Source organism: Rattus rattus, chromosome 8 (assembly GCF_011064425.1).
Source record: "Rattus rattus isolate New Zealand chromosome 8, Rrattus_CSIRO_v1, whole genome shotgun sequence".
Classification (NCBI taxonomy): domain Eukaryota; kingdom Metazoa; phylum Chordata; class Mammalia; order Rodentia; family Muridae; genus Rattus; species Rattus rattus.
In genome coordinates this window covers 99,686,047-99,711,397 of record NC_046161.1, presented here as the reverse complement: position 1 = coordinate 99,711,397, position 25,351 = coordinate 99,686,047, and the positions used below count along the sequence as shown (strand labels likewise).

At 46.0% G+C, this 25,351-nt stretch overlaps 1 protein-coding gene across 1 annotated transcript in view; it reads right to left on the bottom strand.

The window, feature by feature from the left end:
• Positions 1-25,351, bottom strand: part of Usp4 (ubiquitin specific peptidase 4) — a 42,611-nt gene that overhangs the window by 9,331 nt on the left and 7,929 nt on the right. Inside the window, exons 3-16 of the mRNA XM_032910624.1 lie at positions 22,961-23,091; positions 20,774-20,900; positions 19,687-19,832; positions 19,495-19,556; positions 16,588-16,728; positions 15,564-15,681; positions 14,274-14,447; positions 11,740-11,898; positions 10,061-10,285; positions 9,139-9,222; positions 8,526-8,620; positions 3,791-3,982; positions 3,074-3,162; positions 1,194-1,418 (exon numbers count right to left, since the gene is read on the bottom strand). Of these exons, the coding sequence (XP_032766515.1) occupies positions 1,194-1,418; positions 3,074-3,162; positions 3,791-3,982; positions 8,526-8,620; positions 9,139-9,222; positions 10,061-10,285; positions 11,740-11,898; positions 14,274-14,447; positions 15,564-15,681; positions 16,588-16,728; positions 19,495-19,556; positions 19,687-19,832; positions 20,774-20,900; positions 22,961-23,091 (1,968 nt within the window). The remainder of the gene's footprint in view (positions 1-1,193; positions 1,419-3,073; positions 3,163-3,790; positions 3,983-8,525; positions 8,621-9,138; positions 9,223-10,060; positions 10,286-11,739; positions 11,899-14,273; positions 14,448-15,563; positions 15,682-16,587; positions 16,729-19,494; positions 19,557-19,686; positions 19,833-20,773; positions 20,901-22,960; positions 23,092-25,351) is intronic.

Sequence of the window (25,351 nt, the reverse complement as noted above, 5' to 3'; positions counted from 1 at the left end):
TTTTTTTTTTTTTTTTTTTTTGGTTCTTTTTTTTTTTGGAGCTGGGGACCGAACCCAGGGCCTTGCGCTTCCTAGGTAAGCGCTCTACCACTGAGCTAAATCCCCAGCCCCGCCTTCCAGACTTTTAAAAGACTATGTGATAACCCCCCCAAAAAGATAATTTACTACTCTTATAGAATACTGGGGTTCAGTCCCTAACACCCAAAATGGGAGGCTCATATCATCTTACAGCTCCAGTGCCTCTGCAGGCCCCAGGTACACACATAGCACACATACGTACATGCAGGAAAACACGCAAACACATAGAATGCATTTTAAAATTAAAGCTGGGCAGCAGTGAGAAGCGCCTCTGATCCCAGCACTTAGAGAGCAGAGGCAGGGGGATCTCAGTGAATTTGAGGCCAGGGCTACAGAGAAACCCTGACTTGAAAAAAACAAAACAACAACAAAAAAATTGTTTTAATTAAAATGAAGGGAAGGAGGGTAGGGAAGGAGGGAAGGAGAGAGGGTAGCCGAGAGAGAAAGAGAGCATAGAATGGTTGTTAACCAGTAATTTCTTTCCTAACAGCAATGCTCCTAACGTGACCATAGGATCACTGAGGCAGAGGAAAGCTCTTGCAGAGCAATGGAAGCCTGTTTGCCTCTGAGGTCATGATATCAAGGATTAGGGTGACAGCTGGACATGGTGGCACAGGCCTGAAATCTAAGGACTCAAGAGATACACAGGAAGACCAGAAGTTCAAGGCCAGCATCAGCTACATAACAGGTCTGAGGCCAGCTGACATTTAGGGCTAGGATCTCCTGGGGTTAGAGATGGTGAAGAACACTTGGTGCTCTTGTAGAGTTCGGGTCCCAGCATCCACTGGGTGGTTCACAGTGGTAATTTCCATTGTAGGAGATTCAGTGTTACCTTCCGGTCTCCATGGAGCGCAGACATACAAGTAGGTAAAATGTCAACACATAAAAATGAGAGAGAGAGAGAAGGCTTGTCTTAAACTTGCCACTCCACTACCAAAGGGACAGGGTAAGAATCCTTTGAAAGATGTGTGTGTCCTCAGTCCTTCTCTAAGGACTCTAACTCAGTCCTAGAGCTACACAAAGAGTTAACACCTGATACAGTTAATGTCAAGTAACATGACTTTGAAGCCATCTTACGTGCCCGAGTCTACCTGGAAGGCAGAGCTAGCACTTACAGTTGAGCTTGAGTAGTTTTCCGTCAGTGGCCAGCGAGTTGATATCAGCAGTTCCACAGGAGTTCACGAGGCTGAAGGTGAAAAGCCTCTTGTGGCGGGGCGGGCCTTTCGCCTTTTGGGTGGTCTCAGTAGGGTCCCCTCCCTGATTGTCCTCACCACTCTCTTCCACTTCAGAAAGCTGTTCTTTCCCTTCCTCTTGATGATCCATTTCTTCTTCTTCATCTCCTGATACACATGAAAAATGATCTGTGTAAGCCCCATATTTAAATGTTAGGAATCTTTAGCCAGGAATGGTGATAGCTATCTATAACCCGAGCACTTAGGAGGCTGAGGCAGGACGTGAGTTCAAGGCCAGCCACAACCACATGACAAGTTTGTGGCTGGCCTGGGCTACAGGAGACCCTATGTCAAAGCGACATAACCCACAAAGAAATCATAAAACATTTATTTAATTCTAAAGTGCATTATTATTTCCTTATAGATTTTGTTTTATATATTAGAGTGTATTCACCCCTATACATCTCTAGTTATTAGTTACCTGATTTAACACGTGACTGACCCCAAGGGGCAGACAAGGCATCTAATTCCATGATGAGGAAACAGACACTCAGAGAATAAATGCAATTATTTATTTTGTTTTATCAAGTGTGTGTGTATGTGTGTGTTGTGTTTGTGTGTATGTTGTTGTGTGTGTGTGGTGTGTGTGTGTAGTGTGTGTAGTGTGTCTGTGTATGTGTGTGTGTCTCTGTGATCTGCCTGTCTCTGCCTCCCAGTGCCTTGACTGAGAATCTGAGTGAGCCTTTTGGCAGGAGCTCCTCACATCACATGGTCCTGCTCTTGACGTCACCATTAGCTTCACAGAGAGAAATGCACTAAAATGAAACACTCAATATCCAAGAGCAGTTTTTCAAGAAAGAGAATTTTAAAATCAAATTTAAAATCTTGCAATCCTAGTACTTGGGAGGACTGGGAAGTAAAGGTAGACATAATCTACAGAGTGAGTTCTAGCCCAGCCGGGGTTAGAGGGGACGCCAGTGGATACAGGCATGTGCTGCATGAGTGTGGTGATCTGAGTTTGTTCCCCAGAACCTGCATAAAGGCAGATGGAGAGCACTAACTCCAAAACGTAATCCTCAGCCTACACATGTACCCACGCATAGACAAGGCACATGGATACAAGAATAATACATAAAAAAATTAAAAAACTCAAAAGAACTTAGAGACCATTTATGGATTCACAGGAATAAGGGCACACGATCACCTACACTTCCAAAAAGAGTAACAACTACAGCACAGATCAGGCACTCCGGTGTGAAGATGGCGTCTTCAGCGCCTGGCCACAGTAAGGGAAGGAAGCCTCGGGGCTTGCAAGGAACACACTGCACTGTTTTCAACCGTGACTTTCTTCTCTCCTACGACCTAAAGTCAGTTATTTCCTAGGAAGATACTCAGCCTCAGCCTTCTGATTAGCTAGCCAGGAAACCTGTCCCTTAGGGGCAGTAAAGGCTCACCAGCCACGCTAGACGGTGTGTACAAGTTCATGCTAGGAAAGTAAACGCTAAGAGATGAGAAATAAATTCCGACTCTGGAAGCCTGGGAGAAGAGCACAGCGGTCAGTGATCATGCAAGACTCTGGCCTTTATCCCTAGCTGTAAAACCAGAACAACCTTGGCCGTGCTTCCTAACTTTAGTAACCAGTCCTTCCAGGCTCATGTGTATCAGCAGGAATCTTAGACAACTCTGTAAGGTCCAAAGGTTGGCGGTGACTGAGACCCCCACCCTTGAGCCGTCCAGACAAATACACCCTGGTGTTTGGCGCCTTCCCAGAAGATGACATCAGGAGCAACGAGGCATCACCGCCCCACAGCAGGAATGCTCACCTTCATAGCTATCCCTAGAGCCATTGCAGGCCCCAGGCTCTAAGGGAGAGCTGAGAAACTCCTCAGGCAAAGGCTGTTTTATATAGCGGCTTAAAAGGAAACAGAAGATTGTTAGTATTAGCATCAACTCTTCTACTCTACAGCCATGAAGCATAATTCACAGACTCAGTTATCCACAAGCACAATGCAATGGCTCAAGAAATTAGGAAGAACCTAAGAGATCACATGCTAACTTACTAAGTCAATAAAGACATCAAGAAGGGCTAGTCTCAGGTCTTCTAGGAATGTCAAGAGCATTATTTGATTTGATTGCAAACAGGCTGGACTCAAATTTGCTATATACCTAAAGAGAACTTTCTGCTCCTGCCCCACCTGCCCGCATCTCAAGTACGAAGGTTACAGGTGTGACTGTGACCACGCCTGGTTTACAGGGCTGTGGAGACTGAACACGGGGCTTTGTGCGTGCTGGGCAAGCCCTCTTTTCTTCCAACTAAATGCCATCCAGTACTTCCCATCCTAGGTAAGATTCTAGGAACCAGCGCTTGGACAATCCTGGCCCGTGTCATTTAGTGTACCAGCCACTCCAGCCCCTCAGCTCCCCCGACCCTCCCTCCCAGCAGGAGGTGAGACCCTGGGATCTACAGAAAAACTCCAGCGACTCCAGCTGCTGGACCCATTAATCTCAGATAACAATCAAATTACATTTCCGGTACCAACCTGATACGTTCACAAACAGCCTGGTATAAGGACTCGAGGGTTAGTCTGTGCTTAGGGACAGAAACAAGAAGTGGCTGTCCATAGAGCACGGCCCCAGAGGAAGTACTCGATGGCCTGGACTTCTTTTCTCTGAAGTAGACTGGGAGAGTGATATATTCTGAGCCATCCATGGGAGTGGTGCAGATCTCATACCTGCGTGAGTCACAGAGAGGGAACCTTTAGCAGTAGGTCCCTGTCAGCAAAACAGATAGAAGCTGCAAGCTGGTGAGGTTGTGACGATAAAAGATAGGGTAACTTTTAGAAGAAAAGGAAGATCAGCCATTTCCTAGGTGAGTACAGGCTGAGTGAATAATCTCACCGAGGACCACTGTCAATGCGTGTGACCTACAGAACTCAAAGACACTGGGCTACATTAGTCCCCAAAGATGGAAACCACAGGCAATTCTCTGATCATCAAAGGAAATGAGGGCCAGCATCGGTGCCATCACAGAAAATTCACCTTCCAACTTCACTTTTCCTCACCAAAAAGCTCAACTTTTAAAAATTACTATTTTAGCCTCTGTCTCTGTTCCTCTTTCCTTCCATATCCCAGGCAAGCCTCAAACACACTACATAACTGAGAAGGACCTTAAACCTCTAATCCTTCCACCTCTGCCTTCCAAGTGCTGGGATTACAGACGTGCGGGTTTATCTGAGTTAGGGATGAAACCCAGTGCTCTGTATACACAAGCGAGCACCCAGGAGCTGCATTCACAGGCTCCGTCCCCGCAGGCTTGTTTCTGAGAGAGTTCTACAGAGTATGTAGCCCAAGCTGGCCTTGAACTCACAGAAAACTTTCTGCTTAAACCTCCCAAATGCTGGCATTATATTGGTTAGCACAGCTGTGGACCTCACAGGTTCAGCTGCTCAGTTGTCTTGCCTTAGTCCTCAGGTTTAAAATACTGGCAAGCTGACACCAGGCCTTGCCAAGAGCTCAACTGCTGTGTGCTGCTGTTGGTGTTCTTTTCATTTCCTTTTTGCTTTTTCAAGACAGAGCTTTTTGTGTAGTCATAGCTGTGCTGGAACTCACTTTATAGACCAGGCTGGCCCTGAACTCACAGAAATCTATCCACTTGCCTCTGCCTCCTGATGCTGGGACTAAAGGTGTTCGATACTACTGCCCAGCTAAAAGCTCAACTTTTAAAACTGTGTTCTTAGTGCCCTGCTGTGTAATAAAGCCAAATGTAACACAGGAATATACACTGAGACTACCAGCCAAAGACTTACCAAGTGGGGAAACTAAAAACCAGTTATCCGTCAATGTTCAAAATCACTGAGGCAAAAGAGTATAATTATACCCTCCCCACTTCTTAGTTTTGAAAAAGTTTACTATGTAGTCCGGGCTCGTCAGGAACTTGTTATGGTGGCCGGGGTGGTGTAAAACTCACCACAGACCCACCTGTCTCTGTCTCCCCAATGCTGGACAGAGGTACACACCAGCACATCCAGTCACATCCGATTTTATAAAAATCCAGAGAAAGCCAAGCAAACCACCAAATACAAATAAATTATTTTGAAATCTGGTCTACAGTGAACAAACAGTGCCAGCCTTACATGGTCAGGGAGGAGGACATTCCCTCTAGGGAACACTGTTATTCTGGAGACGTTACTAAAATTATTGGTGACTGACTGCAGTCTTCCCCCCTCCCAATAAACGCACACGCAAGCTCACTGAGTCCGGTTCTGCAAAGTGCACACCAACCCTCTTCCCCAATGCCTGGCCGAGTCCTCATTAGGAGTTATGCAGGGAAACAAAAACCCCTTGAAGATCACTTTTATTGACATCTGTGTATATGCCTTCAGGGTCATATGTACCATACACATGCACATGATGCCGTCAGAAGGCTGAAGACATGAGATTCCCTGAAACTGCTGTTGAAGCTACCTGATAGGTGCTAGACGCTGGTGCAAGCTCCAGAAGTGCGTGTTTGTGTGTGTGTGTGTGTGTGTGTGTGTGTGTGTGTGTATGCGCATGTACATGTCATGTATGGCACAGGTAGGGAGATCAGAAGACAACTAGAGAGGAGCTGGTTCTCTTCTTCCCTGTGGATTGGAGGATTAAATTCTAGCAGTTAAGATTGTCAGCCAGTAGCCATACCTACTGAACGGCCCTGCTGGCTGGTGCAGTGGGAGTTTTAGAAACAACGCATCTAACGCGTCGTCGTGAAGGAAGACCGAAGTCAGTCATGGTCAGCAGCTGGGCCTGAGTGAGGCTGCTCCAAGTTCCAGGTTCACCGTGTCTTTCTCAGGTTGGAGTGACCCAGGCAAACACTCTAACTTCAGGTCTGTGTACTTAGCAGCATTACTCGCCGACCAGGGTTGTGGTGAGCATGTGACATAGCTAAAAATACTATCTGTTCCCAGAGGTGAAGTCTCACATCTACATCCAGCACGCAGGAGGCAGAAGAACATGATTCACCGAGTTTGAGGCCAGTCTGGTCTACATGGTAAGCTCCAAGACAACCCTGTCTCAAAACAAAAATCAATGAACCAAACAACCAAGACAAAACACTATGCCACTATTCTCACGTTCTCATGTTGTGTGTGTATGGTGTGTGTGTGTATGCTGTACGTGTATGGTGGTGTGGTATGTAGAGGTCAGAGGTCAACACTGGCCTTTTCTGCAGTCAATTATTTTCCGAGTCAGTGTCTCTCACTGAAGCTGGCACTCACCATTTCAGATAAGCCCCTTGGCTAGCAAGACCACCTCAACTTTACAGCACCGGGGTTACAGGCAGGGACCGCCATGTCTAGCTTTACACACGTGCTGGAAATATGAGCTCAAGCCCGTGTGTGTGTGTGTGTGTGTGTGTGTGTGTGTGTGTGTGTGTGTGTGTGTGTGTGCGTGCGCGCGCATGTGTGGGTGTTACATGTGTGGAGATCAGTTCTCTCCTTTCACTATGTGGATTGGAGTGGCCAAACTCAGGTCTCCAGCTTGGGCAGGAAGCCCTTTCCCTACTAAGCTAGCCCACTGGTGTCTCTTGGCACCCTTCCCATGGCTCTCTGAAATCAACTCACTTTTAAAGTAATTTTAATTTCCCAAAGATTGGTCCAAGTCCTGTATACCTTCTCAGCTCATGGTAGTTTGCAGCACTGTTAGGGAGGTGTTTTACTGCTCCTCAGTTAGGCATGTGTGCACACTAGTTTTCACAATGGAGAAAGCCCATGTTTGGGGATTAGGGTTAAAACACAGGGAACAGGGGTTGGGGATTTAGCTCAGTGGTAGAGCGCTTGCCTAGCAAGCACAAGGCCCTGGGTTCGGTCCCCAGCTCCGAAAAAAAGAAAAAAAAACCACAGGGAACATGGCAGCACATATCTGCAATTTCAGCGGCCAGGTGACGGGCGGTGTGACGCACACCTTTGGTCCCAGTGATCTGGAGGCAGGGGCAGGTGAAACTGAGCTCTCGGACTGCCAGGGCTGTTACTCAGAGAAAACTGCCTCAAAAAAAAATAAAGAAATAGATAAAAGAAAGAGGAGGTGGGAGATAGCTGAGTGTGTAAAGGCCATCTGTTGACCAGCCTGATGACCTGAGCTCTCTCCCAGGACTTGTATGGTTGGCAGCAGGGAACGAACTCCCTTATCTTGTCCTCAGACCTCAGCTGTGGCACCTGTACAATTTCTGTCTTCTGTCGCTCACATTCTCATACATGGAAAGACAAATTTCAAAGCAAAACAAAACAAAAAAGAATGAATGAAAGAAAGAAAAGGGAAAAAAAAAAAGGTTTTGTTTTGATTGTTGTTGCCCTGTACTGGAACTTGCTCTGTAGAACAGGCTGGCCTTGAACATGGAGATCTCCCTGCCTCTGCCTCCCAAGTGCTGGGATTAAAGGTGTGAGCCAACACCTCATGGTGAGAAAAGAGATTATTAAAGTCATCTGGGAGGTTGGGAGATGGCTCAGCAGTTAAGAGCACTGGCTATTCTAGCCTAGACTGGTCTCAAGTTCAGAGAGATCCGATCTGCCTGGCTCTGCTGAGACTACACAACTGAACAAACCAACTGACTGTCTTTCTGAGTGAGAAGTAAGAAGAGCGTAAGTAAGAAGCTGCAGTTCTGCACCTAGGAGGACACACCATTATTTCCCAAAGCGTTGCCACAAAGCAGCACTTCGTAGTGTTCCCTTGGGAGTGAGAAACTTCAAAAGCTGAATCTCAGAGCTTTGCAGAATGCCGGAGATGCCCATGGCTATTCATTTCTGAAATGAGAGTGTGTCACCATGGCACCTGGGGCACAGAAACCCCAAATTCCTCTATACAACAGCCCTTTGATTGCCCTGGCCTTTCTTACAGCTGTGACTCTGTTTTGTCCAAGACAGGGTTTCTCTGTGTAGTCCTGGAACTCACTCTGTAGACCAGGTTGGCCTAGAACTCAAGAGATCTTCCTGCCTCTGCCTCCTGAGGGCTAGGATCAAAGGTTCGTGCAACCGTCGACTGGCCAGCTGTGACTCTTAATGAGCAAAAAACCTTTGACAGCAGAACTGCTAAATTAGTCCTCTTAGCAAACAGAATCTATTGACCAGAGCTGTGTTTGTGCAGGGCTGTGTGCGGCCAAAAGGTTCTTGATACTAAGAGAGGCCAAGTTTCCTGAACATGCATCTCTGGTGGCCAGGCACCAGGATATACACACCTGAGCACCTAGGTCAGAGCAGTCTCCACAGTGCTCCTCTGCTCGTGTATCAGAAACTGCTAAGTACTTACACAAAAATGTCATCTCGAGGCGTGATGTGGCTTAAACCTTCATCCATTTGGAAAATTTTGTGGAAGCGGTGATTATACACATCAGTGACCACCATCTGAGAATCAAGAGTACAAGAAGATGACAGGATGGCTCACAGAGCTCTGCTCACTGACTAAAACCCAGAAACAACGGACAGAAATGCCTTGCTCAAGTGTTGCCTACAGAGAACCACCAAAGCTGCGGCCAGGACGGGAAGGGAGCAGCATGGCTGTCAGTCAGCGTGGCTCTTTGATGACATCTGCCCTCAAGTAGGAGGACTAGTGAGAAGTGAGTGCTGAGCAGACACTGGTCAGGGCCTAAACCTCAGTGGCTTTCCAGAGCCAGTCTCCACACCCACACCATGATGAAGGTGAGCCCTACTCTTGTCCTTCTGACAATGGGTGGCCCCATCACAGTGGAAGAAAGACAGTGCTTCCCTGTACTGGAAGGGATCATGAGCAAGGTCGGGAGGTATGAGGTATCCAAGACATTTGTGCTGTCCAGTAACAACAACCTCCCAAAAGTTTGAGAGTAAATTCAAAGGACCATAAAGTGACTTAACGGTGATAAGGGCTACTAATGACTCCCTCTTACATTTTCTGCAGCAATGCCAGACAGCTTGGAGAGTGCTTCACACAGGTCAGAAATGGCCCCCATTAATGGCACAGTCACACGGTACTGCAAAGGAGAAACAGTCAAGGTGACAGGAGACAGGAAATGACCTGAGGGGGAACATGCATCCTGGGGACATGGGATTCTTCCAGAGGCAGTGCATGGCCCAGATGAGTCACACAGCCAGCTGACAGAGCCAAGCCTCTGGTGTTAGCATAGCTACAACATTCAGGCAGTGCCTCCTTCCTGCCTAGACACTGTTCTATCCTTTACCTTTGGACTGGGTCAGTGCTTCCTTTAAGAAGCGCTAAGAGCATATGAACTGCCATTTGATAGGTGTATCACCTTTCTCCTCCCCCGCCCCCCTTTCTGTTTTTTGGAGATAGAGCCTCACTCTACTTTGGATGGCCTGGAAGTCATTACAAACACCAAGCTGGCTTCACCTTCAGATGTGCTCTAGCTGCCTTTGCCTCCCTTGAGCACCAGGAGAAAAGGTGTGCACAACCACACCCAGCAGGTATCACCTTGCCCCTTGCCACCAGCAGAATTACACATGAAGACCTCTCATCTGGCTTGCTCTCCTACCTGATTTGAAGACAAACTTAAGGAAACTCTACTGCATCCTCCCCAACATTCAAGAACCGTTAGCCGGAAGAACAGCTACAGGAATTTACATGGTGGGAGAGTGACAGAGGACCCAATATCTATTCCAAGGATCTTTGCAATAGGTCCTACATAATGCTCACACAGACGTCTGAGAGAGGCCAGGGCGCACACAGACGAAGCCCAGTGGGACCCAGGGACAGTCAATGGAGTCCCTCCCCATGCAACAGACAGAGAGTAGCCCCACCTGGGACCAGAGTCCAAACAGTGAGGGGTGCTATGAAGGTGAGGATTCTGTTACCTGGATAGGTCTGCAATGAGGGTCAGCAGGAACCAGGAAGACCTCCATAATTCGATCTTTCTTCAAAGGCAGTGGGAGAGTTAGATAGCAAAATGGGTCAAAGGTCACAGAAACTTTAGCACATTCTGGGCAAACCAAAGTAGATTTGAAAAGGCCATGGAAAGTATCCACGATCACAGAGTCATTCCTCAGCCTGTGATTTTCCCAGGCTTCCTTTGCTACCACCTAGATGAAAGAACAAGGATTCAGTAGGAGATTCTCAACAGCTGTCCTTCCCCTGGAATCCAAAACGCCAGGAGACAAAGAACAGCCGAGAGCACTCAGTGCACCATGGTCTCACCACAGGCTAGCTCTATACATACAACTACATTTACTAAGACATCAACAAAGAATCTGTGGAGAATAAGGGATCCTGAGAGCACTGTAGGCACATAGGTCCCATGGGGGATAGACCAATCCTTTTGTATTTAATGATCTAAAGCCCTTAGGGGATATTACGGTTTTGGGTTTCTTGAGACAGGGTTTCTCTGTGTAGCCCTGGTTGTTCTGGAAGCTGCTCTATAGACCAAGCTGGCTTGGAACTCAGAAATCCACTTGGTTCTGCCTCCAAAATGCTGGGATTAAAGGCATGGAATGTCACTGCCTAGCCTTAGGAGAGATTGATTGTTTATTTATTGTATATAAGTACACTGTAGCTGTCTTCAGACACACCAGAAGAGGGCATCAGATCTCATTACAGATGGTTGTGAGCCACCAGGTGGTTGCTGGGAATTGAACTCAGGACCTCTGGAAGCTAACTGTTGTTTAAGATTTAAAAGCTACCTTAAAGCATTCATGTCAATTATTTCAATGCAACAGGGTACCGAAAATAAATTCCATTATAAAGTCCTAGAAAAATCAAGGCATCCAGTATATATGTCTTAAATTTCCTTTTAACTAGATATTTTACTAATCAAGGGAAGAAGAGGGTACAAAAGATTAAAAATTTCTAGGAACTCTCAAATATACAGTCAGATGCAAGCCCAGACTACTAATGAGATCCTGTCTCACAAAAAAATGGGCCTGTAACCCTGGCTACTTGGGAGTTGAGGCAGAAAGACGCCAATTTCAAGGTCTTCCTGGACTAGAGACTGAGGTCAAGACCATTCTGAGCAATTTAGTAAGACTGCATTTCAAACTAAACAATACAAGGAGGTCATAACAACAGCCCAATGGTACAGCACTTGCCCAATAGGAAGGAGGTTGGAGGTTTTATGGCCAGTACCACAAAAAAACACCGATGAACTGGAGAGAGCAGTAAGAGCGCTGAGAAGACCCTGTCAGCATGTTGAAGTCTTCAGTGCTCGCTCGTTCCTGGCTTGCCAATGCAATACTAAACAAACTGACTCACTTGAAGAAACCCGAAAAAGTACGAGGAGTAACTACAGTTGGCCTGGGATGGAGCTCACAGGTGGTGTGCCTGTCTAATATTCAAAAGGCTCTGGGAGGTCGATCTGGAACACTGGGGGGGCAACTATAGTTATCCTCCTTTCTGACTAGGAACGAATGCATCCATGTCACTGATAACACTGAGAGGCAACGGGGCCCTCGCACTAACCCCAACACCAGAAGACTGTTCCCATGCTGCCAACAGAAGGAAGTCTCTTTGGGACACTGTGCAGACAGCTTCAATATCATACCGCATCTGGTCGCCCATTGGCATCCTTTGGCTCCAGGTAAGGCTTCTTCTTTACTCGGTTCAGGTCTTCATGCAATCCATCTAGAATAAAGGCTAACAGCTCTTGAGAGTCTTGTTGTTGGTAGCCAGAAAACTGAGGGGCGAAACGTCCCACTTGCGTCTACAACAAAAGCAACTCCATTAGGAGATGTAATAAAGTAGTAGAGGAGAAAAAAAGCAAACAAGTCAGTCAGGGGTGGGGCCCACAACAGCAGCTTAACAGCCAGGTGGGACAGGAGAAACCTCACATGAGCAACAGACAGTCCCACTAACCCCTTACAAGCCATACTGAGGCCAATGGACCACCAGAGAAATGGCTCAGGTCAGAGATGCAAGTAAAACACAGGCCTGAAACCAGGCCACTAACCTAACTAACTTTCAGCTGATAGATCCAAGTAGTGATGTGAACCCCACTCCAATGTCTTTTTGTGGTTCACAGAGTTAAATTATAGAGCCTTAGAAATGATACCTACATCAAATCCAGAGTCATACATGAAACAGCCCTAATGCTCCAGGTCTGCGTGTCCAGTGATGCCCTTGAGGGCAGTCTCCAGTCAGCAACAACAGCACACTCTAAAGCACCACTCAGACTCAACCAGAAACTCCAGGGACGGCCCACAGTCTCTTGTAATATGCCTCCCCGAGACTATGATGCAGCCTAAGACTGAACAAGCAGTGTTCTACATCTGTGTTGTATATTATCTTAGCTCCTAATTGAGAGATTGTTTATATTTAAGTTGAGAAGAAAGAAAAGAGGTGGATGGGGTAGAGCCCACCCCCTTTTTCTAAGCACAAAGCCTTGAGCTAAATCCCTAACAGCAAGGATTTCTTTCTTTTTTTGCCATCTGCCTCTATGGTACTCGTGAAAGGCAGAATATGAATGTGGATTTCCTGGGACTGGACACACGATTGTGAACCACCATGTGGGTGCTGGGGATGAAATCTGGATCCTAGAAGGACAGCCAGTTCTCTTCTTAACTTGAGCCATCTCTCCAACCCTTCCAGCCCCCAGTTCAGACTCTTGGTCACATTAGCCACATTACAAGTGCTCAGTAGCACCTAGGCTAATGGCTACCACAAGACAGAGCTAACTCAGCTAACAACTGGGTCCATCAGAATACCACCCCAAAATGCTATCTGTAAGTTGTTTACACTGGCGCCAAACCAGGGCGCTGCCGTCCAATCCTAGTATTTTTATGATTTAGATTCTCAGTATTAAACAATCACATGACATTTTTTTTCACTGAGAGAAAAGACCTAAGTAAGGATGGAGGTGCCTTTCACACACCTTTAATCCCAGCACTCAAAGACAGAGGCATGTGGATCTCTGAACTGGAGGCCAGGACTTGGAGCCAAGGCTATGCAGAAAAACCCTGTCTTAAAAAAACCAAAAAACCGGGCTGGAGAGATGGCTCAGCGGTTAAGAGCACTGACTGCTCTTCCAGAGGTCCTGAGTTCAATTCCCAGCAACCACATGGTGACTCACAATCATGTGTAATGAGATCTGATGCCCTCTTCTGGTGTGTCTGACGGCAGCTACAGTGTACTTATATAGAATAAAAAAAAAAAAAAAAAAAAAAAAAAAAAGCAACCAACCAAACAAAAAAAAAAGAATTGCCTTTCACATCACCTTCTGAGAGTGGTATGAGTCTATCCCTACCTTCTGAGGTCCTGACTGAGAGCACAGGGACACAGGGACAATACTCACATCACTCTAGTTTAAAACATAGGGGCCATGTGGTGCTAGCACACACCTTTGATTCCAGTACTTGGGAGGCATTGGCAGCTGAGTCTCTCTGAGTCTGAGGCCAGCCTGGTCTAGAGAGTGGGCTACATAGTGAGTCCTATGTAGTCAGTGCTACATACAAAAAAACAAAAACAACCAAAAAAACTCCTACACCACCAAAACAAAAACAACAACAAAAACCCAAAGCAAGGGGTTGGGGATTTAGCTCAGTGGTACAGCGCTTGCCTAGGAAGCGCAAGGCCCTGGGTTCGGTCCCCAGGTCTCAAAAAAAAAACCAAAAAAAAAAAAAAAAAAAACAAAGCAAAAGTCACCCCTCCCCCCAGAAAAATCAAGTTCCTCAGCACTGAAAGGAATAGGAAGGTCAGAAGATATCAACATAAGTCTTAGATTAGACCTTTTTAAAAAAAAAAAAAAACAACAAAATAAAACAAAACAGTCTGAGTTCTGAGTGCCACTGTACAGAACAAGACAAGAGGTCAGAGAATAACTCTGTAGATTATTTCATTCCACCTTAACACGGGTTCTGGGGACTGCGCTCGGGCCAGTAGGCTTGCCTTTACCCACTGAGCCATCTTGCTGGCCCCTCAGTCTACCTTCACCTTAGGCCAAAATGCAAGCAAAGGGATGCCTTAGTACAATATGAAGCCACTCCCCTCTAAAACACATAAGAGTGACTGCACATGCGTGTGCACACACACAAACATAAATGTAAAACAATCTTTTCTTTTCAGAAAGACTTCTCAACCTACTTTGAACATCCGTGGTGCCACGTGGGTGTCCCTTCCAGACCACATCTGCTTGATGAGCTCTGCATAGGCCTCTGCGATCTCCCCTTTCATCCCCAGAGGGTTGTCTCTGTTGATCTCGGCCTCATACTCATCTTTAAGAAAGTACTCAGTCAGTGGACCAGTGTTGCTCAGGCACTGAAACAGAACAGAACCAGAGTTTGCAACCCTTCCAGACAGCATGAAAACAAGAAATACAAACCAAGTTCTTTTGTCTGGCATACTTATATACTAGGCTGGTTTCAAACTCTTGGCCACCCTCTTACCACAGCTGTCCAACCCTGGGATTGCAGATATATATAACCGTCCTAGAGTTCTGCATTTGGAACCTCCTGGACACTCAATTTGCACTTTCTTTTGACTAACCTTATCTGTATCCTTTCCTTATCATGAATTAAGTATGATAGCTTTAAGTAAATCCTAAATCCTTCTAGCAACTTACCAAAATTGAGAGTGCTCTTAGGAAACCCTGAACTTCAAAAGCGAGGATATTTTTAGAGACGATGACCTCGTAATTTTGGAGCTGGACTCTTAACTCCTTGCAGCCATGTCTATCATGATGTTATTACATAGTATCTACCCAATAAATACCTGATGAATGAATAAAGAGATTTCTACGGTAAGATCTCCCTCTGTAGCCTAGACCATGATCCTTGAACTTAAGATCTTCCTAACTCCCATCCTGAGATTTTAGTCAGGAAGTACCATGTTAACACGGATTTTGTTTGGTTTTGTAGCACTAGTACTGGGAACTGAATCCACTGAGAATGCCTGACATGCTTGAGAATGGCAAGACCTCTATCACCCCTGAGTCTTTCTCGCCCCCCCCCCTTTTTTTCTTTTTTTCCGGCAAGTGCTCTACCACTGAGCTAAATCCCCAACCCCCTTCCTCGCCTTTTGAAGAGAAAGCAAGAGTCTATGTCTCAAAAAAAATCAACCGGGAGTTGGGGATTTAGCTCAGTGGTAGAGCGCTTGCCTAGGAAGCGCAAGGCCCTGGGTTCGGTCCCCAGCTCTGAAAAAAAGAACCAAAAAAAAAAAAAAAAAAAAAAAAAATCAACCAACTAAGCAAACAACAGATGTTCTAGGACCACAAACACAGATGATGCTGTTCTGAACTAGCCAGTAGGAGACACCCTGGCAGAGACTTCTGAAACACTAAAGGGAGGTGAAGTGGGGTGGGGGGACCCCAAGACTAATTTTTCAATTAATGAACTCCAACCACAGTTTTATTTCGTTAGCAACTCTCCCTTCTACCTGCAAAGCAGAATTCATGAAGCAGGTGTTTCCCAGGTTTCCGAGTCCACAGAGGCCAGGCTGGATATGAGGTGATGGGGGCTCCTGGCAATTATACGAGGCAGAGAAGCCAGCTCCACTGAAAGACACAATGCACATCAGCGATAAAACCAAGTGCTGCACATGTTCCCTCAGGGAGGCTTGCCGAGCTCTGCGTCGGCATCTAGAGTTTGTGGCTGGTTGTCTCGTCTCATAATGTACATGACCTCTACCATTTCTGGTCCTCAACCTTTACCTGACACGTCAGCAGATGTAAGTATAGCCTTAAAGAGGGAAATGCTATTTGAATTTTCTTCTTTTAGACTTTGGCGACTGATTTGATATCATTCTAGGCTAACATCAGATGATAACAGGAAAGAATATTTTAGGTACCAAGGTCAAGAGCTGATGTGTGCCACCATCACAAGGCCACACTACCCTTGACTGGACCTGAGTATCCGTCTATTCTTTCTCTGCTCACTCTCGTCCATCTTGTCTATGCCCCGAGGCAGACACTCCTAATATTCATGAAGAAAGGAACACAGCTACCAAGAGGAGAAACAGGGTTCTACCAGAACTGAGAACTGTCCCCTTACAGCTGCCATCTGACCAGCCCATCCCTTCACAAAGTGGTGATCTCCCTACACCAGTTACTCTGCCCTTAAGATTATCAATGGCTTAGACTGGAAAAAACACCAGACAGCAAAAGGACAAGTGACCAGAGTGAGGAGGCAGGAACAGTTAGGAAATGGGGTGAGAAGGAAGCCACATGCAGCATGCTCTCACCACATGCAGCATGCTCTTGCCGCTGCAGCATGCTCTCACCATGTGCAGCATGCTCTTGCCGCTGCAGCACGCTCTCACCACGTGCGGCATGCTCTTGCCGCTGCAGCATGCTCTCATGGGCAACTCTAACCCCACAAGCTTGATCTCAGGCACAGATGAGCAGCCCAGGTACTCCTGAGAAAGCGCGCAGAGGAAGGAGCAGTTAAAGGCCTGTTCTTACCCCCTGCTGACACCGGAGTTGTGCATCCCAGAGCTGTTAGTGCTATCACCATTTGCAATGAGAGAGGCAGACATTGAGGAATAGGGACTTGCGGATGGTTTTGAAGAGGTAGTAAAATTTCTGCTAGGTGCAGTGCTTGATCTGGAAGAGGGAAGCAAAAACAATACCACTGACTTTTTTAAAAGTACAGAACCCATTCGCTGCTTTAGGTCTTCTCAATAAACATTCCTAAGTTTATACGAGGCTCATGCTTGAATCCCCAGAACTCAGAAGGCTTGAGGTCAATCTGGTCTACATAGAAAGACAAGGAGGAGGGAAGAAACATTCTCCATTCTCAGCTCCTTAAACTGCAAAAGCACTGCCTTCACACTTAGCAGGAGCTATGAAATAGAAAGGAGAGACCTTCTGAAGTTTGTGGGCCAGGCTCTGGTCACTTGGGTTGGACTAGGCAGCAGCAAACAAGAGAGAGATCTCCATCTAGGTGGACGGCAAGGACTACATTTGAAGTCAACCTCTGACTCCACAAGCATACTTTGGCAAGTATGTGTCTACATTTACACACATGAACACACATATTCATTCATTCATTCATTCATTCATTCATTCATTCTGTGTGTGTGTGTGTGTGTGTGTGTGTGTGTGTGTGTGTGTGTGTGTGTGTGTGTGTATCCCGTGTGATGCCTCAGCAGGTTAATTCCTTCCCATTCTATCCTAGAGCTTGATAATTCTCTCCCTCAATTTTGTCTATATTGCTTATAAATCAGAGGGCACAAGTGCTTTTCTTATCGATCTCCTTTCCTGACCCAACAACCTGTTTGCTTTATGGCTGTATCCTCTCGAACCACAGTATCTGACACTGCACCGGCCTGAGGAATTCTGCTCCATGTTCACTCTTGATCAGCCATTCCTCTCCCAAGAGACTCTAGCCTTCATGAAGTCTCAAGGGGGCACTGCAACTTTTCCAAAAGCTGTCTCCCGTAGTAAAAATTCTTAGGCTTCAGAGTGTGGGGCAGACAGGGAGAAGGAAAGCCAAGAAGACAGAGGTCCAAGGCCAGGACAGCCAGCCTGCCTCTGCCCTGAGTTACCACCTCACAGGCTACAAGCCAACCACCTAATGTGTTCCCTAGAGCAGTGGTCCTCGACATTCCCAATGCTGACACTCTGTAGCATAGTTTCTCAGGTTGTACAGATCCCCAACCATAAAATTATTTTCACTGTACTTCATAGCTGTAATTTTGCTACTGTTATGAATCATAATGTAAATGCCTGTGTTTTCTGACGTCATAGGTGATGTTCGCAGTTTGGGGTTACCGTCTCTGTTTTGTGCACATTTGGTTAGGAAGGGAGCAGCCCAGTCTGCACTTTACTATTTGTGTTTCCCTACTGCTGTGGTCACAAGGTCCTACTTACTCAGGGGCTTAAGACAACACAAAGGAATTACCATAAATTACTGATGCAAAAGTCTGAAGGAGGGGTTGGAGAGAAGGCTCACGGGACCAAGAACACTTGTTGCTTTTGCAGAGGACTCAGGTTCCCAGCATCCATACATTTATAACTGTACTCCAGTCCAGGGAATCCAGTACCCTTTTCTAGTATACACAGGCACTAAGCACACACGCAATACTCAGACAGACAGACATACAAGCAAAATACCCATACACATTAAAGAAAAAATATAAAGAACTTCTGAGTTCAAGTCAAGATGTCCCCAGTTACAGTCCTCAGTCGAGTCCCTAGATTCCTGTAGAGGTGTTGGTCCCCGTGTCTTGGCTCCACTTTCCTCACATTTCACTGCTTTGCCTGTGCTTCTGATTTCACACCCACAATGACTCTCCAGCACCCCCTTCACCCCCAGGGAGCCTTGTGATTACGAAGAGCCCACCTGAAGGGTCTCCTGGTTTCAACATAGTCAATCACACCTGCAAAGCAGTCGTAAGTTCTGTGATAAGGAGACCAACATTTGTGCAACAGTGTGGTTTTTATTTAACTTTTTTCTTGCCCATGCATGGATGTGGGAACCGTGTATGTGTGCATACATACATGTGGAAGCTGAGGTTCATGTTAGTGTCTTCCCTCATTGCTCTTCACCCTATACCAAGGCAGCTCTCTCACTGAATGCAGAGTGAGACCATTTCTGCTAGACTGGCTGGACAGCTTGCTCAGAGACTCCCTGCCTCCATCTCCTGTGCTCTGCGACTAGGATTACGGCAGGTTACCACACTCACCCTACGCAGCTGAGCGCCGAGACTGAAGGCATCTTAACCGCGGAGCCATCACCCGGCCAGCACAGGTTTGCTTTTGTTTGTTTTGCAGATGTGGACTTCTATAGAAGACCAGGCTAGCCTAAAATTAACTGTGTACCTGAAGATGGCCTTGAGCTCGCCCTCCTTCTACCTACAACGCACGCGTGTGCCACAACAGCTGGCTCTGTTTGTCATCAGGTCAGGAAATACTTATATTTCCCTGCACTATGTCCTAGAGAAAAGCCATCACTTCCTACTGCAACCTTCTAAGGGTGCACAGTTCCACAAGTCACAGGAATATCTCCAGTAGCTGAGCAGTAATCCGAAGAGGCCACGGGAGAGCTGAGTAGGATCAAGGATCACCCTGAAGTTGTACAAGGCCTCGCCCTAACCCTCCCCCCTCTTTTTCAAAGCCTCTAAACTACAAGCAGAAAAATAACAGAGTGTAACAAACAAACAAACAAACAAAAGCCACTTTGGCAAAGCGGCAATATCAGATCCAACCCCTTTTCTTCCTCGATGTCTCTGACATGAACGTAAAGGAGGCTGCTAAGGTTGGTGCTTCAAACACTATGCAATTGGGACGAGACACTGATTCCCATCTAATTCAGAACAACCCTCTTCCCCTTGTGAACCAGGTACACAAGGGAGAAGATTCACTTACTTTGATTGCAGGGTCTGCCTGGGCCATGTGCCGTCTTCATTTTGGGGCTCAATTACTAGCACCTGAGTGAAAGGGGAAACCAGATGAGCACAGTGCAACACGCCCTACTTCTGACATGCTTACTGCCAGAAGACTTCTTGACACACACCCGAGTCAGAGCTGCCTGTCTGGGCATGGCTTGGGCCCTCCTACCTGACCCTGGTACAGCCCAGCATCCTGGATAGTGTTGTCTAGCTTGCTCAACTGCTCATAGGTGTTGCTCATGTATTTGTTCCAAAGTCGTGTTTCACGCTCTGCAGGGATGTTGAAGAGCTTCCTCATCTCCTTCTCGATAGTTGCTAAAAACAGGAAAAAACATCAGTTAAGATTGCTCCAGAAATAAAGTTAAAGATACCCAAGGCAAGCCGGGCAGTGGTGGCACAGGCCTTTAATCCCAGCACACAGGAGGCAGAGGCAGGCGGATCTCTGAGTCTGAGACCAGCCTGGTCTACAGTGTGAACTACAGAACAGCGAGGCTTGTGTCTTGAATCTCACAGACAAGTAACAGCTGAGGCAGACCAATCTTCACCCTGCCTTTACCAATGCTCATGGAAGGTCTAGAACAGCCATGTTCAAAGACCTTAACTTGTCTGTACTTCCCAGGCCTCCCTGTAAGCAGCAGCTCACTACGCTTCTGATAACCCAGGGCTCATGCACAACAGCGGTGCAGCGGCTTCTGTTTGTAACACCAGCACTCAGGAGGCTGAGGTGAAGGGCGCCAACAAGGCTACTAGAATGTATATAAAGCAGGCACTTAGCGGGTGGAGACAGGAGGGTAGGAGCACAGGGCTATGCATGGCTATGCACCAGTTCAAGTTCTTGCGCTTACTTTGCTGGCCATTTTGTTTGCCCAAGTCCTGTTCTCTAGAACACAGTTCCCAGGTCTGGTTCTTCATAAAAATTCCCTTAGGAAGACTTCCAAGTCAGGACTGACAGCCACAGTTGAGTAACAAGAGTTAAAGAGACCAGGCTGGGGAGATGGCTCAGTGGTTAAGAGCACTGGCTGCTCTTCCAGAGGTCCTGAGTTCAATTCCCAGCAATCACATGGTGGCTCACAACCATCTGTAATGGGATCTGATTCCCTCTTCTGGTGTGTCTGAAGACAGCAACAGTGTACTTATATGAATAAAATAAATACATCTTTAAAAAAAAAGTTAAGAGACCAACAGAGCTTCCCTCTCATCAACTACAATACCCTACTTTCTTTCACCAGACACCCAGAACCCTGCCAGTTGCTTACCAATGGTATCTGCTTTGCTAAAATGGCAACTTAGCACATTGGTGGGGTCACTGTTCTCACAGAGCTTCAACTCCAGCAAATACACTTCCACTTTGCAGTGCTTGACAAACAGGCCATGCTCCACAACCTGTAAGCAAAGGAGGGTTAGGGGGGTGACGGAGCAGTGGTGGACACCTGGGCAGTCCAGGAGGCGACACGGCTCAGCCACAGAAGGCTAAGGCCTCTCAGGAAAATCTTTTGTCAGGAATTGTTTGTTTTTGAGACAATGTCTCATTGTGTATACTGGCTTGGAACTCACTATGTAGACTAAGCTGGTCTTGAAATCAAAGAACTCTGCCTCTTGGGAGAGCTAGAATTAAAGAAAATGCACCCCCACATTTGATCTATGAAGAACTAATTTTTATTTATTTTTATAAAACAGAGACTTAATTCATTAGTATATATCTCAGGAGTTACAATTTTTTCTGCTATAATGAAGAATCAAGTCTATCTTAGGGAATCAGAAAGAGATCTGTGTGGATACCACCAGGTCCTGTAAGGCAGGTCTCAGAAGGTCAGCAAGGTCAGCATTGAACAGAAAACTCTTGTTTTGGTCCTTGTAGAGTCTGTCAGACCTCAGCAGAATGCTTACATGACTACACTGACAGCATCTGTAGACCTCTGAAGAAGGCTGTATGCCTGTGACATTTGTTCCCTAACACTCCCACAGGTTTCAAACTGGAAAAAAAAGTTCTGAAGCCTTGCATGGCAACACAAGACTAATTTCAACTCAAGGGATATTGAGGCAGAGGGATAAAGAGTTCAAGGTCAGCCTGAGCTACACAGTAAGTTTGAAGCCATCCTAGACTACATGAAACCGTTTTTAGAAAGGGAGGAGTAAGTTGGTAGTCGTGGTGGCTCTGATTTGAAATAAAGACTCCTTAAGAATGCAGCTCTTATCAGACAGTGGTGCCCCCACCTTTAGTCCCAGCACTCAGGAGGCAGGGCGGAGGATCCTGAGTTTGAGGCCAGCCTAGTTTATACATTGAACTCCAGGACAGTCAGGACTATACAGAGAAACTCTGTCTTGAAATACAAACAAAACAAGAAATGGGGCAGGGAAGGTGGGAGGGAGACACAGGGATGACGCTCTGTCCTACTAAGAAGAGCATACACTCAAGGAACATGAAAAATTATGTCTTGTCTATGTATTAGCAGGCATGAATGGGCTTTTATGATTCCTTTCTAGTAAGAAAAGCTAGTAACTGAGAGACAAGGCAGTGATCTCATGAGTTCTGTCCACCAAAGGCACTAGGCTGGGTTTCTCAGAGAGTGTGTCTACAGTGTGGGAACTTGAGAATTCTTCTATGCATATAAACCCCTCCTTTTGTACTCAGCAGAACAATCAGTCTCATGAACAGAGGGGAAATGGCTTTAGAATAAAGTTGTTAGGTAAGCATGGTGGCTCACACTAGTTATCTCAACATCCAGAAGCCTCAATGAAAAGGCTCAACTGTGACAGTTCTAGGCCTACCTAAGCTATAAGTGAGTTCAAATTTAGCCTGGATAACTCAGTAAGATACCATCTCAAAGAAAAAAGAGGGCTGGAGATACAGTTCAGTGCTGGAATACTTAGCATATATGTGGCCCTAGGATCACTCCCAGTCCTGGGAAAAAGGGAATGGTGCAACGCATTAGTTTCTGTCCACACAGCCCAACTGAAGTACTGGGCTTCCAAAACGGACATCCCAAACTACCAGGCAGCTCTTGTATTTGGAGCTTACTTAGGAACATCCTGAGTTACTCACAAACATTTCATTTCCTAGAGAGAACAGAAATAGTCTCTCGGGCCAGAATTCCAGCACTCAAGAAGCCACAGATGATCAGTAAGACCAGCCTGGGCTACTAGATATCCTGTCTCAGGAAACATACACAAGGTCTCAATTCTGACACAGTGGAATCTCAGTACTTGGAGACAAGAGGCACGGGGATCTCTGAGTTTGAGAATAGTCTGTTCTACACAGAAAGTTCCAGAATAGTAAGGAATACACAGAAAAACCCTGTCTCAAAAACAAAACAAAATTAAGTTTCAACTCCTTATTTTCAACCACTTAACTACAGTCATTCTTCCAGGAAATAAAGAGAAGTCGGTGTACCCAAGGAGAACTTACATACACACCTAGCAGATAGAACAACTTGTGAACTCACTTTTCTGACAATAGGCTGCTGGCCTTCCACACAACCATACCAATTTAGCAATTTATTCCAGGCTTCAGTTGGAACCAACACATAGTCCAGCTCATCGATTAAGTGTTCCTTCAAGGTCTGACTCTCAGGATCTGAAAAAGGAAATTAATACATATCTCATTTTTCTTTTCCTCAAAAGTTTTTTTGTTTTTTTGAAACAAGATTCTTGCATATTTTTCATAAGAAAAGATTCAACAGGAACAAGTACAACACTGCCCCTCCCTGGCCATACAAAGCAGACCTGCCCACTCTATCCTGAGGCCTGTTCTACTAAGGAACTTGTATATCTTCTATAATTAGAAAGAAAGTGAGCTGGAGTCTGTGGTTCATCCTTACATCCAGCTACCCAGGGGGCTGAGGAAAGTTTAAAGTCAGCTTGGGCAACACAACCAGACTCTATCTCAAAAAGAATAAGGAGGAAGATGGAGAGGAAAAGACCTCTGTTTGTTTTTCTTTTGAAGTCAAATTTATTGAAGGTGGACATGGTGGTGCACCCCTTTAATCTAAGTACTTAGGAGGCAGAGGCAGGTGGATTTTTGTGAATTTGGGGTCAGCCTGGTCTATGTAGAAGCTCCAAGACAACCAAGGCTACATAGTGAGACTCTGTTTCAGGTGTGGGGGCGGGGGAGGAGTAATTCTAAAATAAAATTTATCAAGCTATATTTTAGCCATATTCTTTGCCCTTCCCCAACTCCTCCCAGAACCCCCACCCTACTAGTCCACTTCTAATTTTTGTTGTCTGTTTTTAGGAGAGTCACATGCAGTACCACGAGACCTTGATTTCTACACAGCCAAAAATGACCTTTAATCTCTGTCTTCCTCCCTCCACTTCCCCAAGTGCTGAGATGACAGGAAGGAGACAATGGTGACAAGGGGAGAAAATGGACTGGGGAAATGGCTCAGCAGGTAAAGGTACTTGCTGCCAAATCCATGAACTTGAGTTCAGCAAGAATAGGTGTTTGTTTGGCTTTGTTTTTTGAGACAGGGCTTCTGTGTAGCCCTGGCTGTCCTGGAACTTGCTCAGTAGACCAGGCTGACCTCGAACTCAAGAGATCCCCTTGTCTCTTCTTCAGGCATGCTGGGATTAAAGGTGTTTGCCCATTGCTTTTCTAATAAGAAAACTTAATTTACATTTTATAAATGCTTCTAGGCTCTACAATGAACATAAAATGGCTAATTAAAAACTTGGACTGGTATTTGAGATGGGGGAGGGGAGACAGAGAGAGAGGGAGAGAGAAGGAGGGAGAAAGAGAAGAAGAGAGGGAGAGAGACATAGGGAGGGACAAAGAGAGGGAGAGAGGGAGAGGGGGAATGAGAGGGAGGGGGGAAGAGAGGAAGAGAGAGAGGGTGAGAACATTGCAAGCTATGCGGGTAGCACAGCCCTTTAGTCCCAGCACTTGGGAGGCAGAAGCAGGTGAATCTCTATGAGTTTGAAGTCACTCTGGTCCACCAATAGAGTTCCAGGACAGACAAACAGCCAAATTAGAGAGAGAAACCCTGTCTCAAGAAACAAAGAAAACAAAACAAAACAAAAAAGCAAAGAAACAAAAACCACATTGCAGGAATTAAACAAGAGTTTAGAAACAATTAGTAAACATGGAGACAGAAGCAAATGCGGGTGCAGGCTGGGGCGATAGCTCACTAGCAGAGCAAGGCTCTAGTTCAACCCTCAAGTCCCTCCCCAAGAAAAAAGAAAACCAAAAGTCAGGCATCCCAGCATTCAGGCAGGTTGAAACCATCCTGAGCTACATATAGAATTCAAAGGGCTGGGGAGATGGCTCAGTGGTTAAGAGCACTGACTGCTCTTCCAGAGGTCCTGAGTTCAAATCCCAGCAACCACATGGTGGCTCACAACCATCTGTAATGGGCTCTGATGCCCTCCTCTGGTGTGTCTGAAGACAGCTACAGTATATGCATATTAAATAAATAAATAAGTAAATGTTTAAAAAAAAAAAAAGAGTTCAAAGCCACCCTAGGCTACATAGGAAGACTGTGTCAGAGACAGACAGAGAGAGGGTTAATAATTATGAATACTTACATTAACCATCCTATTGATAGTGCTTAAACTCAAACCCCATGTACACATAAAACATTTACTAAGAAGGCAAATGACTGAGGTCCTGAGGGTTGAGGGGTATTTTCTTACTGGGGACAGGAATCAGCAGCCTCCACAGCACAAGCTTGTTGGACTAGGAGTCACTCAGCATTCTGGTTTTGGGCATCTCTGCTATTGTTGCTGGATTATTTTTTCAGAGACTGGGAATAAACCTAGGAGAGTAAGCATGCCCAGGCAAACGATCTGCCGTTGTTCTATATCCCGATGGCCTCAGTCAACAACACACTTAGTCTTTT